A 12,388-nucleotide genomic window follows, 5' to 3' on the forward strand; every position below is an offset into this window, starting at 1 on the left:
GGAGAGAGAGAGAGAGAGAGAGAGAGAGAGAGAGAGAGAGAGAGAATAGAGAGAGAGGGAGGTGGGGGGAGAGATGCTGCTGATATGAGCACAAAGTGAACAGATTTGAGAAACAGGCTGGGAGATGAGGGATTTCACATAGTCATGAAGGCCTAACTCAACACTCCTCAAAGCCAGGAAGAGCGGGAAAAGGTAGGTTGCTATATTAAAGACTGGATGGCCTATTGCATTTGAATCTTAGATCAGCAGGTTGCAGCCCTACCACTCTGAGGGCTCCTGATTGACTCTGTTAAATAAGAAACAGATCCCACTTAGATATGTCAGAGGATAAAATTACAACAATTTGATTTAAATATTTTGATTAGCTTTGAGATTCTAGAATGAGGCAACACGTCATGCCCTGAAATAGAACAAGTGATTCTATGGGCTGAGCAGAAGAAGTTGGTTTTGCCAGGCCTGGTGGCACACACTTGTAACCCCAGCAACTCTAGATGCTGAGGCAGGAGGATCTTGAGTTCGAGGCCAGCCTGGGCAACTTAGCAAGATCCAACCCCCTCCCAAACAAAACCGAAAGAGCTGAGTTTTATGCACAAAGGAGCATAAACAAAGAACAAAATGAAGATTGGTCATTCTATGGTTTCTTTTTGAGATGTGGACAGGGAGACAGAACAACAAGAAAATAACTGAGTGGTTAATGTCAGGTTATTTTAAGTTCCTTTAAAAAATTTTTTTTATTTAAAAAATTCTATATTTGTGAGTACGTGTTTGTAGTACCTAATGATTCCATTCACCATGGGGAGTTGGTACATGGACATAACACTGCTCGATTCTTTTTTCATCCCCTTCCCCTCTTCTTCCTCTCTCACCTTCTCTCTCCTTCCATCTCTTGGTCTGTTTTCCATTTGCAAAAGACCTATCTCCCCATTTCATTTTGCTTGTCTTTCATTGTGCTCTTTAACGTATTTACACTTTGGGTTTCTTTACTATGTGTATTTAGCTTGTGTATCTCATTTATCTCACTTAACTTTATGGTCTAAGGATGTAAAAATATAAAGATGAAAGCAGATGGACTTCACGGTCCTGCCCCCTGGCCTGTTTGAAATGTGGCTGTGTCCCCTCAGCCTCCTGACGTCTTGGAAGGTTAGGCAATGATTTAGTTTCTGCTCGGCAGTGTGAGTGACCCCAGAGACAGGGAAGAGTCAAGGCTGTGCTGGCTGGTGTGATGCATGTTGGGTTCCACGTCCTTCCAGCGTGGGTGCCGTAACTGTTAGACTGCGGGCCTTCTCTCAAAGTCATATCCTCCCCTGGCCAGTAGGGGACAATGGACCTCCCCTTTGAGTTGTTTAAGGCCAAGACTGCTCAAACACCAGCAGTGAGTACTCATGCCAGTTAATCTGAATTATCAACTGACTGGATTAAGAGGCTCCTGGAGAGGCTGTTAGGAGGTGGGACCCAGCTGGAGGAAGCGGGTCATGGGGGCTTGACCTTGCGGACTACATCCGTCCCTGGATCCTTCTTCTTAGGTCCTTTCCCTGCTCTTTTCTTTCTGGCTGCCATGAGTTGAGGCTGCCATGATGTTCCTGCCTTGGAGCCAGCTGGCCACGGACTGAACTCTCTGAAACTGGGAGCCAAAATAAACCTTTCTTCCTTTTAAGTTGAAGGGTCAGGTATTTTGCCCCAGTGACCAAAAGCTGATCAATACAGTGCTCTCACCTACTTAGCTCGTATACAAATCTCAGGGGCAGGCTTAGTAATCAGCTTTTGTCACTATGCCAAATAGGTGATAATCTTATAAGCGAGGAGGTTTATTTTGGCTCATAGTTCTAAAAGTTTCAGGTCATGATCATTGGCCTGGTTACTTTGTTTTTTTTAAAATTTTTATATTTATGAATACATGTTTGCAGTACATAACAATTAGTGGGGAGTTGGGTACCTGTACATAACACATTTTAATTCTTTTTTCATCCCCTTCCCTTTCCTTCCCCCTTTCCTCCATCTCTTGGTCTCTTTCCCATTTGCAAAAGATCTATCTCCCTGCTTCCTATCATCTGTCTTTTATTTCGCTCTTCATAATTTAGGTTTCTCATGGAAAAGAAACCAAGCAATATTTAAGCTTATGTATCTGATTTCTTTCACTTAACATTATGCTGGTCTCAAGATGCATCCATTTTCCTACAAATGACTCAAGTGTATCCTCCTTTACAGCAAAGTAGTTCTCTCTTGTATGTAAATGCCATGCTTTCTCTATCCATCCATCTGTCTCTGGTCATGTAGGCTGCTTCCAAGATTTAGCTATTATGAATTGTGCCACTTGGGTAAGAATGGGTCACTGTAATATGATGTCTTTAACTCTTTCAGGAAGATATCTAGAAGGGGAATAGCTGGGTCCAATGGAATTTCTAGCTTTAGTTCTTTGAGGAATCTTTATACTGATCTTAGTAGTCGTTGTACATTCTCACCAACACTGTAGAAGGGGTCCTTTCTCCCCACAGCCCCACCAGCATCGTTAGTATTATTTGATGATGGTCACTCTTTCTGGGGTAAGATGGAATCTCAGCGCTGTTTTGATTAGCATTTCTCTGGTTAGCCTGGTTACTTTGGTCCTGCGGTGTCACATCATAGTAGGGACATGTATCAGGGCAAAGCTACTCACTTCATGACCAGGTAGCAAAGGGGAGAGAGGGGAAGAATAGGGCCTGAGATCCCCATGGGGAGCACAGCACTCAGTGACCTTAAACCACCCCCTGAGTCCCCTCCTCCCCACAGCACTATGGGCCCAAGCTTCCCACAGGGGCCTGAGATCCAGGTACAGCAGGGCTCTGATGTTCATCCACCCTTGTCTTTGCAGACAGACATAGGATTTGTCTACCACTCTCCAGGTAGGTAATGGTGGCTGTAAATATGTCTGTCTCAAGAAAAGTCAGACCAGGGTCAGAACAACTCAGGATCTCCCGCAAATGGGGGAGAGTACTGTGGGGTATGAGTTATTTTCTGTACTGATCATATTTTCCTGTACTCTATGGTTTTGGTTTTTGGTTTTTTTAGCACCGGAGATTGAACTCGGGCCCTTGCACTTGCAAGGCAGGCAGCAGAACCACTGAGCCAAATCCCCAGTCACCCTATCATATTTTTATCTCACTTTATAATAATAGCATCTTTCTCTAAAAGTTCAAGGCATCCCTTTGGGTTGACCTTTTATTGCAACCCTGGGTTGGATTTCTAATTTTTGAACCCAGAATTGGGAGAATGAAGTTGTTCTTAACATCTTTAATTGGTAGCTAATAATGGCACATTTATGGGGTATAGAGTGACAGTTCAATATATGTATACAATGTGAAGATCAGAGCAAGCTAGTTGGTTTTGCCATCACCTCAAATATTTGTCATTTCTTTGCATTAGGAGTATTCAAAAGCCCCTCCACTAGCTATTTTGAAATAGACAGTTAATGATCATCAACCATAGGAGCCTGAGGCAGGAAGATTGAAAGATTCAATCCTGTCTGGGATATTTAGTGAGACTTTGTCTCCAAATAAAAATAAATAAATAAACAAATCAAGGGCTAGGGAATGTAGCTCAGTGCTAGAGGACCTCAGGGTTCAATCCCCGGTACCAGGGTGGGGAAGGGAAGGAAGTATAATTGGGTTACAGTGCAATAGAACATGGGAGGTTTGGTTCCTTTCCCTCCTCTCAGCTGTACCCGACCCACTACCCATCCTCTCAGCTGGTTCCCAGGGTGGCCAGAGGGGCTCTCTTTCCCAGAGGTGACACTTGGTGGCTTTGTGAGTGCACAATCATTGCCTACTTGGAGAAGTGACCCTTGTTTCCCTGTGGCACTGAGGGGAACCGGGACACAGAAGATGTGTCCCTCCCTGTCTGCCCTGGAAACAGAAACACAGTGGCTTAGCGGGGAGAGTGGCAGAGGCCTGGGTCTGGTCTCCCACAGTACTCTGCTTCTCCAGGCCACACCCTCCTGAGGAAATGGCTGGGCCTCTGCCAGCCAAATGAACCTGGCAGTGGGGTGAGAGGCTACCTGAAGGTCACCATCTGTGCCCTTGGTGTGGGAGACCAGGCCCTGGTGAGGCTTCCCCTTAAGCCCCATGACATTTCTAACCTGGCTGGCTGCTTCCTGGGACACCCCTGGACCCTCAACGTGGCCATTCACCTGCAAATCCTTCCTTTTGTCCACTATGCCGCAACAGGGCTGTCCCACTCTGCCCAAACCAATTGGGAGGTTGGGGACACAGAGTGGGTGGCCTTGGCTGTGACAGCCCCATGACTCCGAGCCTACCCAGTTCTCTGGTCTCTCCAGGTGGATCAAAAGCTGCCCTACAGGGCTGGCACAGACATCGAGGTCTTCAAGTCCACGGCTGTCCCGATGACCATGGCTTACCTGAAGCTCTTCATCTTCTGTGCAGAGGACCTGCCCCTCAGTTAGAGTCAGGGAGCAGGGTGGGGGCACCCCAGATCCTCACAGGGCTCTCTCACTCTCCCTCCTTCTGACACTGACCTAAAATTTGGGCCAGGGAACAGATGATATTGAAACTCCACCAAGAATTATGCAGGCCCTGTGCCCCCCGCTTTCAGTGGGTGCCTTTGATGCCATTGTGTGGACCCGAGGTTCCCATGATCATCTGTGGCCTCATCCTGGGCCATTTCAAGGGTGACACATAGAAGGGCACAGCGGTAGCAATGACACCTCTGCCCAGGGGACCCACACTGTGTCTTGGGGGAGGGTTTGAAGCTTGTGTCACCTTGAATTTCCTCCTTAAAAAGTGATGCTGCGGGCTGGGGATTTAGCTCAGTGGCACGGCACCTTCCTCGCAAATACAAGGTCCTGAGTTCGATCCCCGGTATTGGGAAAAAAAAAAGTGATGCTGCTTTCTCAGAAGTCCCTGCATTTCTCTTCACAGGGAGAAACCAGCCAGTGAGTCCAGTGTTGGAGGTGGAACTCATTGGGGAAAAGGTATGTGGTGAAAGGGTCGGACCCAGACAACACAGCCCCTAGGGGCAGTGTGAAGGAAGTGCATGCTGCCGGGAAGGACCCCAAAGTCATGTCCCAGCTCAGCTGCCCAGGGGAAAGGCGACTTCTGAGCCTGGAGCTCTGTGGAGAGGTCAGGTCACATATTCCCAATTCTTAGCACCTGACAGGGAGAAGGGGCCCACCTGGACCCAAACATCCAGCTGCATGGGGGAGTAATGGGTGAATAAAACAGCATGCCAACAAAAGAACAACACTGAAGCCCAGGCTGGTGATCCCAGAGTAATCCCAGCACTCTGGAAGGCTGAGGCAGGAGGGTCACTGCCTTTGCAGTGAGTTCGAGGCCAGCCTGGGCAAATTGACAAGACCTTGTCTCAGAATGAAAAATAGCAAGGCATGGTGACATACACCTGTTAAACCAGCACTTAGGAGGCTGAGGCAAGAGGATCTCCATGAATTCAAGGCCAGCCTGGCTACACAGTGAGTTCAAGGCCAGCTTGAACTATATAGGGAGACCGTGTCTCAAAAAAAATCAAAATATAAAATAAAATAATAAAGGGCTGGGATGTAGCTCAGAGTGAAGGCCCTAGCTCAATCCCCATTACTGTAAACAAAACAAAAAACCCAAAACATACAAAACAAAAATATCGAAACCATCATCATCCCCTCTGGCCTCAGTTTCCCCATCTAGAAAATAAAAATTCCTAGCAAGAAAACTGCTGACATTCCATAAATTTCTATAAATACAGAGTAGCATTTTCCAGGGTGTGCTGGTGAATGTTATGTACAATAAAGGGTCTGGTGTTCAAATCTGGAGAACAGCTTTATGTCAGATTCACAAATCATCATTTCTGTTCTGCCTGGGGAAGGGATATTAATGTCCACCCTTCCAAAGGAGAAGTACCAAGAATCCATGGACATACTTATTATTATTATTGTTGTTTTTGTTTTGAGACAATCTCGCTATGTGCTCAGGGTGACCTTGAACTAGCAGGGATCCTCTGCCTCTGCCTCCTAAGTGCTGGGATGACAGGAGTGCACCACCACACCCAGCTGGATCAGTCTATTAAAAATAAAATCAATCTATGGTTCTCAAATGGGAGTGCCACTGCCATCAGATGCTATTTTGGTCATTCTGCTGCTGGGATCTCAAAATTTACCTAACAAAATCTGTGCACACTCATAAATAATAAATAATAATAAAATCAGCAGTCCTATCTGCATCCACTTGAAAGTGAAAGGGCTGGTGGTGGAGTGCAGTAGTGGGGAGCTTGCCCAGTAGGTGTAAAGCCCTGGTTCCCTCCCCAGCTCCACACAAAAGAAGCTGGAGTTGGGCTGGGGATGTAGCTCAGTGGTGCTGTGCCTGCTGCGCAAAAGCAAGGTCCTGAATTCAATTTCCGGTACTGAGAAAAAAAAAGTTGGAACTGATGAGAAGTTGCCCAAGCACAACTTTAGGCCTGGGATTGCCCTGTCGTCTGAGTGGTCTACCCTCGGCCGGATGGGACAGGGCTGGCAGGCAGGGCTGAAGTGCTGCAGGGGACACTGACCCGGCTTTGGGGTGTTCTCAGCTTAGGACAAACGTGCAACCCCAAACCGACAACCCAATATGGAACCAGATCCTGACCTTCCAGATCCAGGTATGGCTTCCCGTGCTGCCTGCTGATGGTCCAGTGTCTGAGGTGGGACGGGAGGTGGGTCCGGATGGCTGTGCCTGTGGGGAGTCTAAAGAGGCCATGGAACTTCCAGAGAACTGTACTCTATCCAGTATCAAGCAGTGAGTGGGCCACAGGCCTAGACTTTCCAGAGAATTTAAACGTGCTTGTTCACTCACATTAAGAGAGAAAACAAGTCACTTTCAAGACTTGTTCAAAGCTGAACTTGGTGGTACACACCTGGAATCCTAGCCCAGCACTTTGGGAGGCTGAGGCAGGAGAAGCACATGTTCAAGACCAGCCTGGGCAATTTAGTGAGTTAGTGAGACCTTGTCTCAAAATAAAAAAAGGGCTGGGGATGTAGCTCAGTGTGAAAGCCCTGGATTCAATCCCCAGTACTGCAAAAAAATTTTTTTTTCTTATTTTAAATTTCTCATCTTGTGGGCAGTGTGCCCTGGAGACAACCAGATGCCACGTGGATGCTGTAAAGACACTTAGGGCATGGTCACTGCCAGGGCTATATGTGGCACAATGCTGTTTGCTCCTCTGCTGACTCTCCAAATTTGAGCTCCCAACAGCAGAATGACCAAAATAACATCTGATGGCAGCAGCACTCCCATTTGAAAACCATAGATTGATTTTATTTTTAATAGACTGATTCAGCTAGGCGTGGTGATGCACGCCTGTCATCCCAGCACTTAGGAGGCTGAGGCAGAGGATCCCTGCTAGTTCAAGGTCACGCTGCTCCAAGCTGCTCTTCCCTGGGGTTCCCTACCTGGCAGCCACAGGGGTGACTGTTGTCTTGAAGCCTTAATGACCCAGTGACTCCATGCCAGGCTTCCAGCTACATGAGGTTAAATCACTTTGAGAGACAGCTAAAGCTCTATCAAGGGCAAATGCACAGAACTCTGGGGAACAGCAGCCAAACTCCCCAGGGTGTTCAGCTTTCTTTACCTCACAGTGTATGATATGAATCCCACTCCCTCCTCTGCACTCCCTTCTGCTGCTTCTAGACGTTTTGCTAGTCAGCCCACTGGCAAGGCATCATTTGGAACCATTCCTCAAACGCCTCACCTCCTTGGATGATGTGCTAGACACTCACCCTGCCCTGTGCTGGTGATTGACCCCAGAGCCTTAGCACTGCATGGCATTCCTGCCCTCCCTCCTTGAGACAGGGTTTCACGAAGTCACTAAATTTCAGTCTGGGCTCAAACTTGCAGTCCTCCTGCCACAGCCTTGTAGAATGCTAGGTTTAAAGGCCCGGGCCACTACATACCTATCTTGATTTTATAGGCTGTTAAAGTAGGAAAGGATCTTAGAGGCAGCCCAATCCCTCCATCACCTTTGCTGGGCTCCCTGCCACCTTTTCCTGGCTTTGACAAAGACTGGTGGCCCAGGCCCTCAGATGCCACGTGGATGCCTTAGTGACATCTCCAAATACCTCTGGACCTCGCTCTCCCCTCAGCATACAGTCCCCAGAGCTGAGGTCATTTGGGTGCGGGCCTGTGCCAGTGGCCCATCCAAGGCCCCAGAGCAGGAGGGCACAGCATGCTGGAGTCAAGGCAAGGAGCTGGGGAAGGTTAGGAGACTGAACAGGTGGAGAAAAAGGCAGCTCTGTCATGAGTTTGAAATTGGAGGACCTGTTACTCCACAAGACCCAGATGTCACGTGGTGCCCATCTTTCCCCTGAGCCTGGGCTGTGGCCTCCCGCTTCCCAACGCCTCTTTCTTTGCCCAGCTGCCAGGGCTGGCAGAGGCAATTGAGGAGGGTGGGGACCTGGGAGGTTCCAGCCACCCCAGCTCCAGGAACTCGGGGTCCTACTCAGACCTCAACCCCAGCACCTCTTCTGGGCCCTCACCTGTGCATTAACATCCAAGGGAACAACACAGCAGGGACTCAGAAGCTGGAGCTCAAATCTTGATTCCAGTATTTACTGTGTGACCTTGAGCTGGTCTCTGGGCCTCACCCCATTTGCACAGAGGGACCCATCGTAGCCCTCACTAGATTAGGGGTGGCTGGTAAGATCTCTGAGGCACCTGCCCCTGAATGCAGTGTGAGAATTTTAGGAACTCAACCTCATGCCTCAGTTTCCCCAAATGAGAACGAGCACCTGGTCAGTGGGGGAGTCTGGGCTCAGACTCAGTTGCTGTATGGGCTGGGGGACAGTTGAAACCCTGCCACAGTTGAAGCTATTACTTACTGTTTGCTGTTTAGAAGGCTGACAGCCTGTGCCATCAGGATTTGATGAGTGTGTTTAGGACTGCGGAGGACTGGATCCATCCACAGGCAGGGCGGGCCGAGGTCTCTCAGGTCCTGCTGCTTTAACAGCAAGTACATAATGGCTGAGGATGTGGCCCAGCAGTAGAGCCTGGCAGGCCTGAGGGGCTGAGTCCATAGCCCATGTCGAAGTAAGACCAAATACAGGAGCAAGAATACACAATGATAAATGGACACAGTCCCAGGCCTTGCAAGGCTCTCTAAAGCCAAAGCCTCATGGGAAACCCAGCTCACCTGTGATTAATGATAGCTGAGCACTGAGTGACCCAGGACCCCTCCATCGCTCTTAACATCTCTGAGAGAAGCCAGGTGTGAGGGTGCCTGACTGTAACCCCAGCACTCTGGGAAGCTGAGGCAGGAGGATTGCATGTCAATCTTTGGGACTTACAGAGACCCTGTCTCCAAATTAAAAGAGGGCTAGGCCTGTAGCTCAGCACAAAGGCCCTTGGTTCAATCCCCAGCGCTGGAAAATGAGGGGGCCTCCCCTCCCTGCATGCTCACAGTTCTTCCCGCCCCCGCAGCTGCCCTGCCTCTCCAGCTACATAAAGTTCCGAGCCCTGGACTGGTGAGCCATGGGACGAGACCCAGAGTGGTGCAGAGGGGTGGATGCCAGGGCCACGGGCTCAGCCTGCCATGCTCTCTCCACAGCTCCAGGAGTGACTGCCAGGCCGAGATCGGCACAGCCAGCCTGTCACTAGGCCACATCTCGTCCTCTGGGGCTGAGATTGGAGGCAAGAGCGGTCCGCCCTCCCCACCTTGTCCTGCCCTGGCCCACCCTCCTCTCAAGCTCTGCTCTCCTTGCAGGCCTCTACTCGGGCTTCCTGCCCTGCTTTGGCCCCAGCTTCCTGCCCCTCCACGGGGGTCCCAAGGCCCGACTCAGGATCCAGGAACAAGGCACTGTAAGCTTTACCACCACTGGCCAGTAGAGCACCAGGGCCTAGGAGCTTCCCGGGGAGCTCTGTACTGGCTTCTGCCCTCCGGAGCCAGAGCTGGAGGCGGGTATATCTAGGGCACAAGTAGGGGCAGGGAAGGAACAGAGCAAGGGCCATGGAGCCCTGTGGTAAGAGTTCTGCAGGAGGAAAAGACACAGTCCAGGTAAACATGGAAAGCATGAGGTTATTCAAAACAGACGAGGAGAGCCTGGTGTGGTGGCACAACACCTGGTGAGGTAATCCCAGCACTCAGGAGGAGGCTGAGGCAGAAAAATCTCTGAGTTCAAATCCAGCCTGTCTCAAAAAACCAAAACCAATAAACAAAAAAACAGGTGATAAATGCCAGAAACACAACCTGAGTTGGGAAAGGAAAAGGAAAGGAGTCTGGGAAGGACTATGAGTGAGAAAGGCCTGTAGGAGGCTCTTTCCCTCACTCCCTCTCTCCTCTTCCACCCTTAATGCCTTCCCTCCTTTCCTTTCTCTCCTCCTTTCCTTGGTCTAAATCCAGAGCCTCCCTACTAAACTACATCTCCAGCCCTTTTTCAAATTTTTTAAATTTTGAAACAAGTTCTTGCTAAGTCGCAAAATTGCGGAGGCTGGCTTTGAACTTGTGATCCTCCTGTTTCAGCCTCCTGTTGTACTGGAATTACATGCATGTTGCCATGCCCTGGTTTAGGGAAGCATTCTGGTTGGTCTCCTTAGGTCATGTGTGCTTTCCTTGGACCAATCTCTGTCACCAAGGAGGTGGGGCATGCCCTGATTGGCCAGGCTGGGAGCACATGCTGTGATTATCACAGTGCCTGCTGACGGCTGAGCATTTGCTTGCAATCTCTCGAACTGGCCAGCAGTTGGAAGGCATGACAGGAGTGCTGGATGCTAAAGGGCAGAGGAGAGGTTGGGCCCAGAGATTTCCTGGTATGGCAGTGACTGGGGATCTGGAGCCCTCCCACCTCCCCGGCCTCCTCTTTGCCGTGTGGGTTTCTGGGAAGAATCATCCGCTCTCTTCCCTTTTCTCTCCAGTGTTCTCTCTGTTGCTCCCAGGGTGTTCCTGATGCAGTTAGGGATGGTTTGTCTTATCAAGGCCGAGTCCTCCTGGAGTTAGTCACCCAAATCAAGTCCCACCAACACACTATGATAAGGGATCTCTCCCAGGAAGTGGCCAGGATTGAGGTAAGCCTGGGAAAGAGGTAACCACCACCCCTTCTTGGCCCCACACGAATAGACTGGAGTGGAGCAGGTTGGGGCTACCTGGTCAAGGGAAATGGGGATGCAGTCTTCATGGAGGAGAGCTGGAGGAAGGAGACAGATCCTAGAGACACCGTAGAAACAGAACAGTCGGAGCCACTGACCAACAGGAAGTAGGAAGTGAGGCAGACTCCCCAAGCTCACATCCCTTGCTGCCTCTGAGGATGAGGTGGCTAGGGATGACCGACACCAAGCTGGGCCTCCTGGAGGAGGAGCAGGTGCAGGGGTGATGATGGAACCCATCATGGTGTGTGCTCGTGAGACTTCCTCAGAGCCTAGGCTGGGAAGCTGCTAAGCATGGGGTCATCAATGTGCCAGGGAAGGTGGGGCGGAAGGAGGAGGAGCTGAGCCTCACAGAACACTGTTGTCTAAGAGGCGTGCAGAGGAGTCTGCAGAGCAGAGGGAGAAGAGCAGTGGTCAGTAATCTCGAACCCTAAAAGGCAGAAGGGGCTTTCGAGAGAATAGAGCATCTCCTCTTCACCTCTCTACCTCGATACAGCAGTGTCCATCCCTTGGCTTAGGTCCTGTGCTGGGGGTTGGGGGCCTGTTGTTCTAGAAACACCAGAACTGCCAAAAGTATGGGCTGTGTGTCATCTTCCTCTCCTGTACCATGATGCCCAACTTTAAAGACCTGATCCAGTTTGAGGTCAGCATCGGCCACTATGGAAACAAGATGGACCTGAATTACAAGCCTCTGGTGTCCACCACGCAGTACAGCCCGGTGATATACGATGGTGATCGTCAAATTCAAGTCCTTCTTCCTATGACTTTCCACATCATTACCTCCCTGACCCCATTTCTCCGGTTCCCCTGAACCTCCCATCCAGCCATTCAGTTACCGTCCACCCTCCCTTCATCCATCTACCCACTTACATAGCATTCCACTCAGCCTTAGCTGGCAGCCATCCACCATCTCACACACCCAGCCAACCACCTATCCCCCCACTCATACAATGGAGATTTGTTGGGCATCTATATCGGGCACTGTAGAGTAAGTAGCAGAGTCCCAGGGCCAGCAGCATCACCTGCAAGCTTGTTAAAAATGCAGATTCTTGCTGGGAGTGGTGGCGCACACCTGCAATCCCAGCACTCGGGAGGCTGAGGGAGGAGAATCGCTGTGAGTTCCAGACCAGTCTGGGCTACATAGTGAGTTCCAGGTCAGTCTCACTACATAGTGAGACCCTGTCTCAAAAAAAAAAAAAATAAAATTAAAAAAATAAATAAATAAATAAATAAATAAAAAAGAAATGCAGATTCTTGCTGTGTGTGACAGCACACAGCTATATTCCCAGTTATGCAGGAGG

General features: G+C 49.7%; 1 protein-coding gene across 8 annotated transcripts in view; it reads left to right on the forward strand.

The window, feature by feature from the left end:
• The window catches only part of Fer1l5 (fer-1 like family member 5), a 45,869-nt gene that overhangs the window by 9,761 nt on the left and 23,720 nt on the right, over nt 1–12,388 (forward strand). For 4 of the 8 annotated variants that reach the window (XM_010638112.2, XM_019209606.2, XM_033761705.1 and 1 more), the window contains exons 10-19: nt 2,849–2,879; nt 3,960–4,075; nt 4,310–4,430; nt 4,911–4,963; nt 6,547–6,615; nt 9,429–9,472; nt 9,556–9,638; nt 9,712–9,806; nt 10,860–11,009; nt 11,641–11,818. In XM_010638112.2, coding sequence (XP_010636414.1) covers nt 2,849–2,879; nt 3,960–4,075; nt 4,310–4,430; nt 4,911–4,963; nt 6,547–6,615; nt 9,429–9,472; nt 9,556–9,638; nt 9,712–9,806; nt 10,860–11,009; nt 11,641–11,818 — 940 coding nt within the window. The remainder of the gene's footprint in view (nt 1–2,848; nt 2,880–3,959; nt 4,076–4,309; nt 4,431–4,910; nt 4,964–6,546; nt 6,616–9,428; nt 9,473–9,555; nt 9,639–9,711; nt 9,807–10,859; nt 11,010–11,640; nt 11,819–12,388) is intronic. The other 4 variants (XM_010638114.2, XM_010638115.2, XM_010638113.2 and 1 more) reach the window with 3 other exon arrangements.

Source organism: Fukomys damarensis, unplaced genomic scaffold (assembly GCF_012274545.1).
Source record: "Fukomys damarensis isolate Sample0158 unplaced genomic scaffold, DMR_v1.0_HiC HiC_scaffold_9, whole genome shotgun sequence".
In the NCBI taxonomy this organism is placed as follows: Eukaryota; Metazoa; Chordata; class Mammalia; order Rodentia; family Bathyergidae; genus Fukomys; species Fukomys damarensis.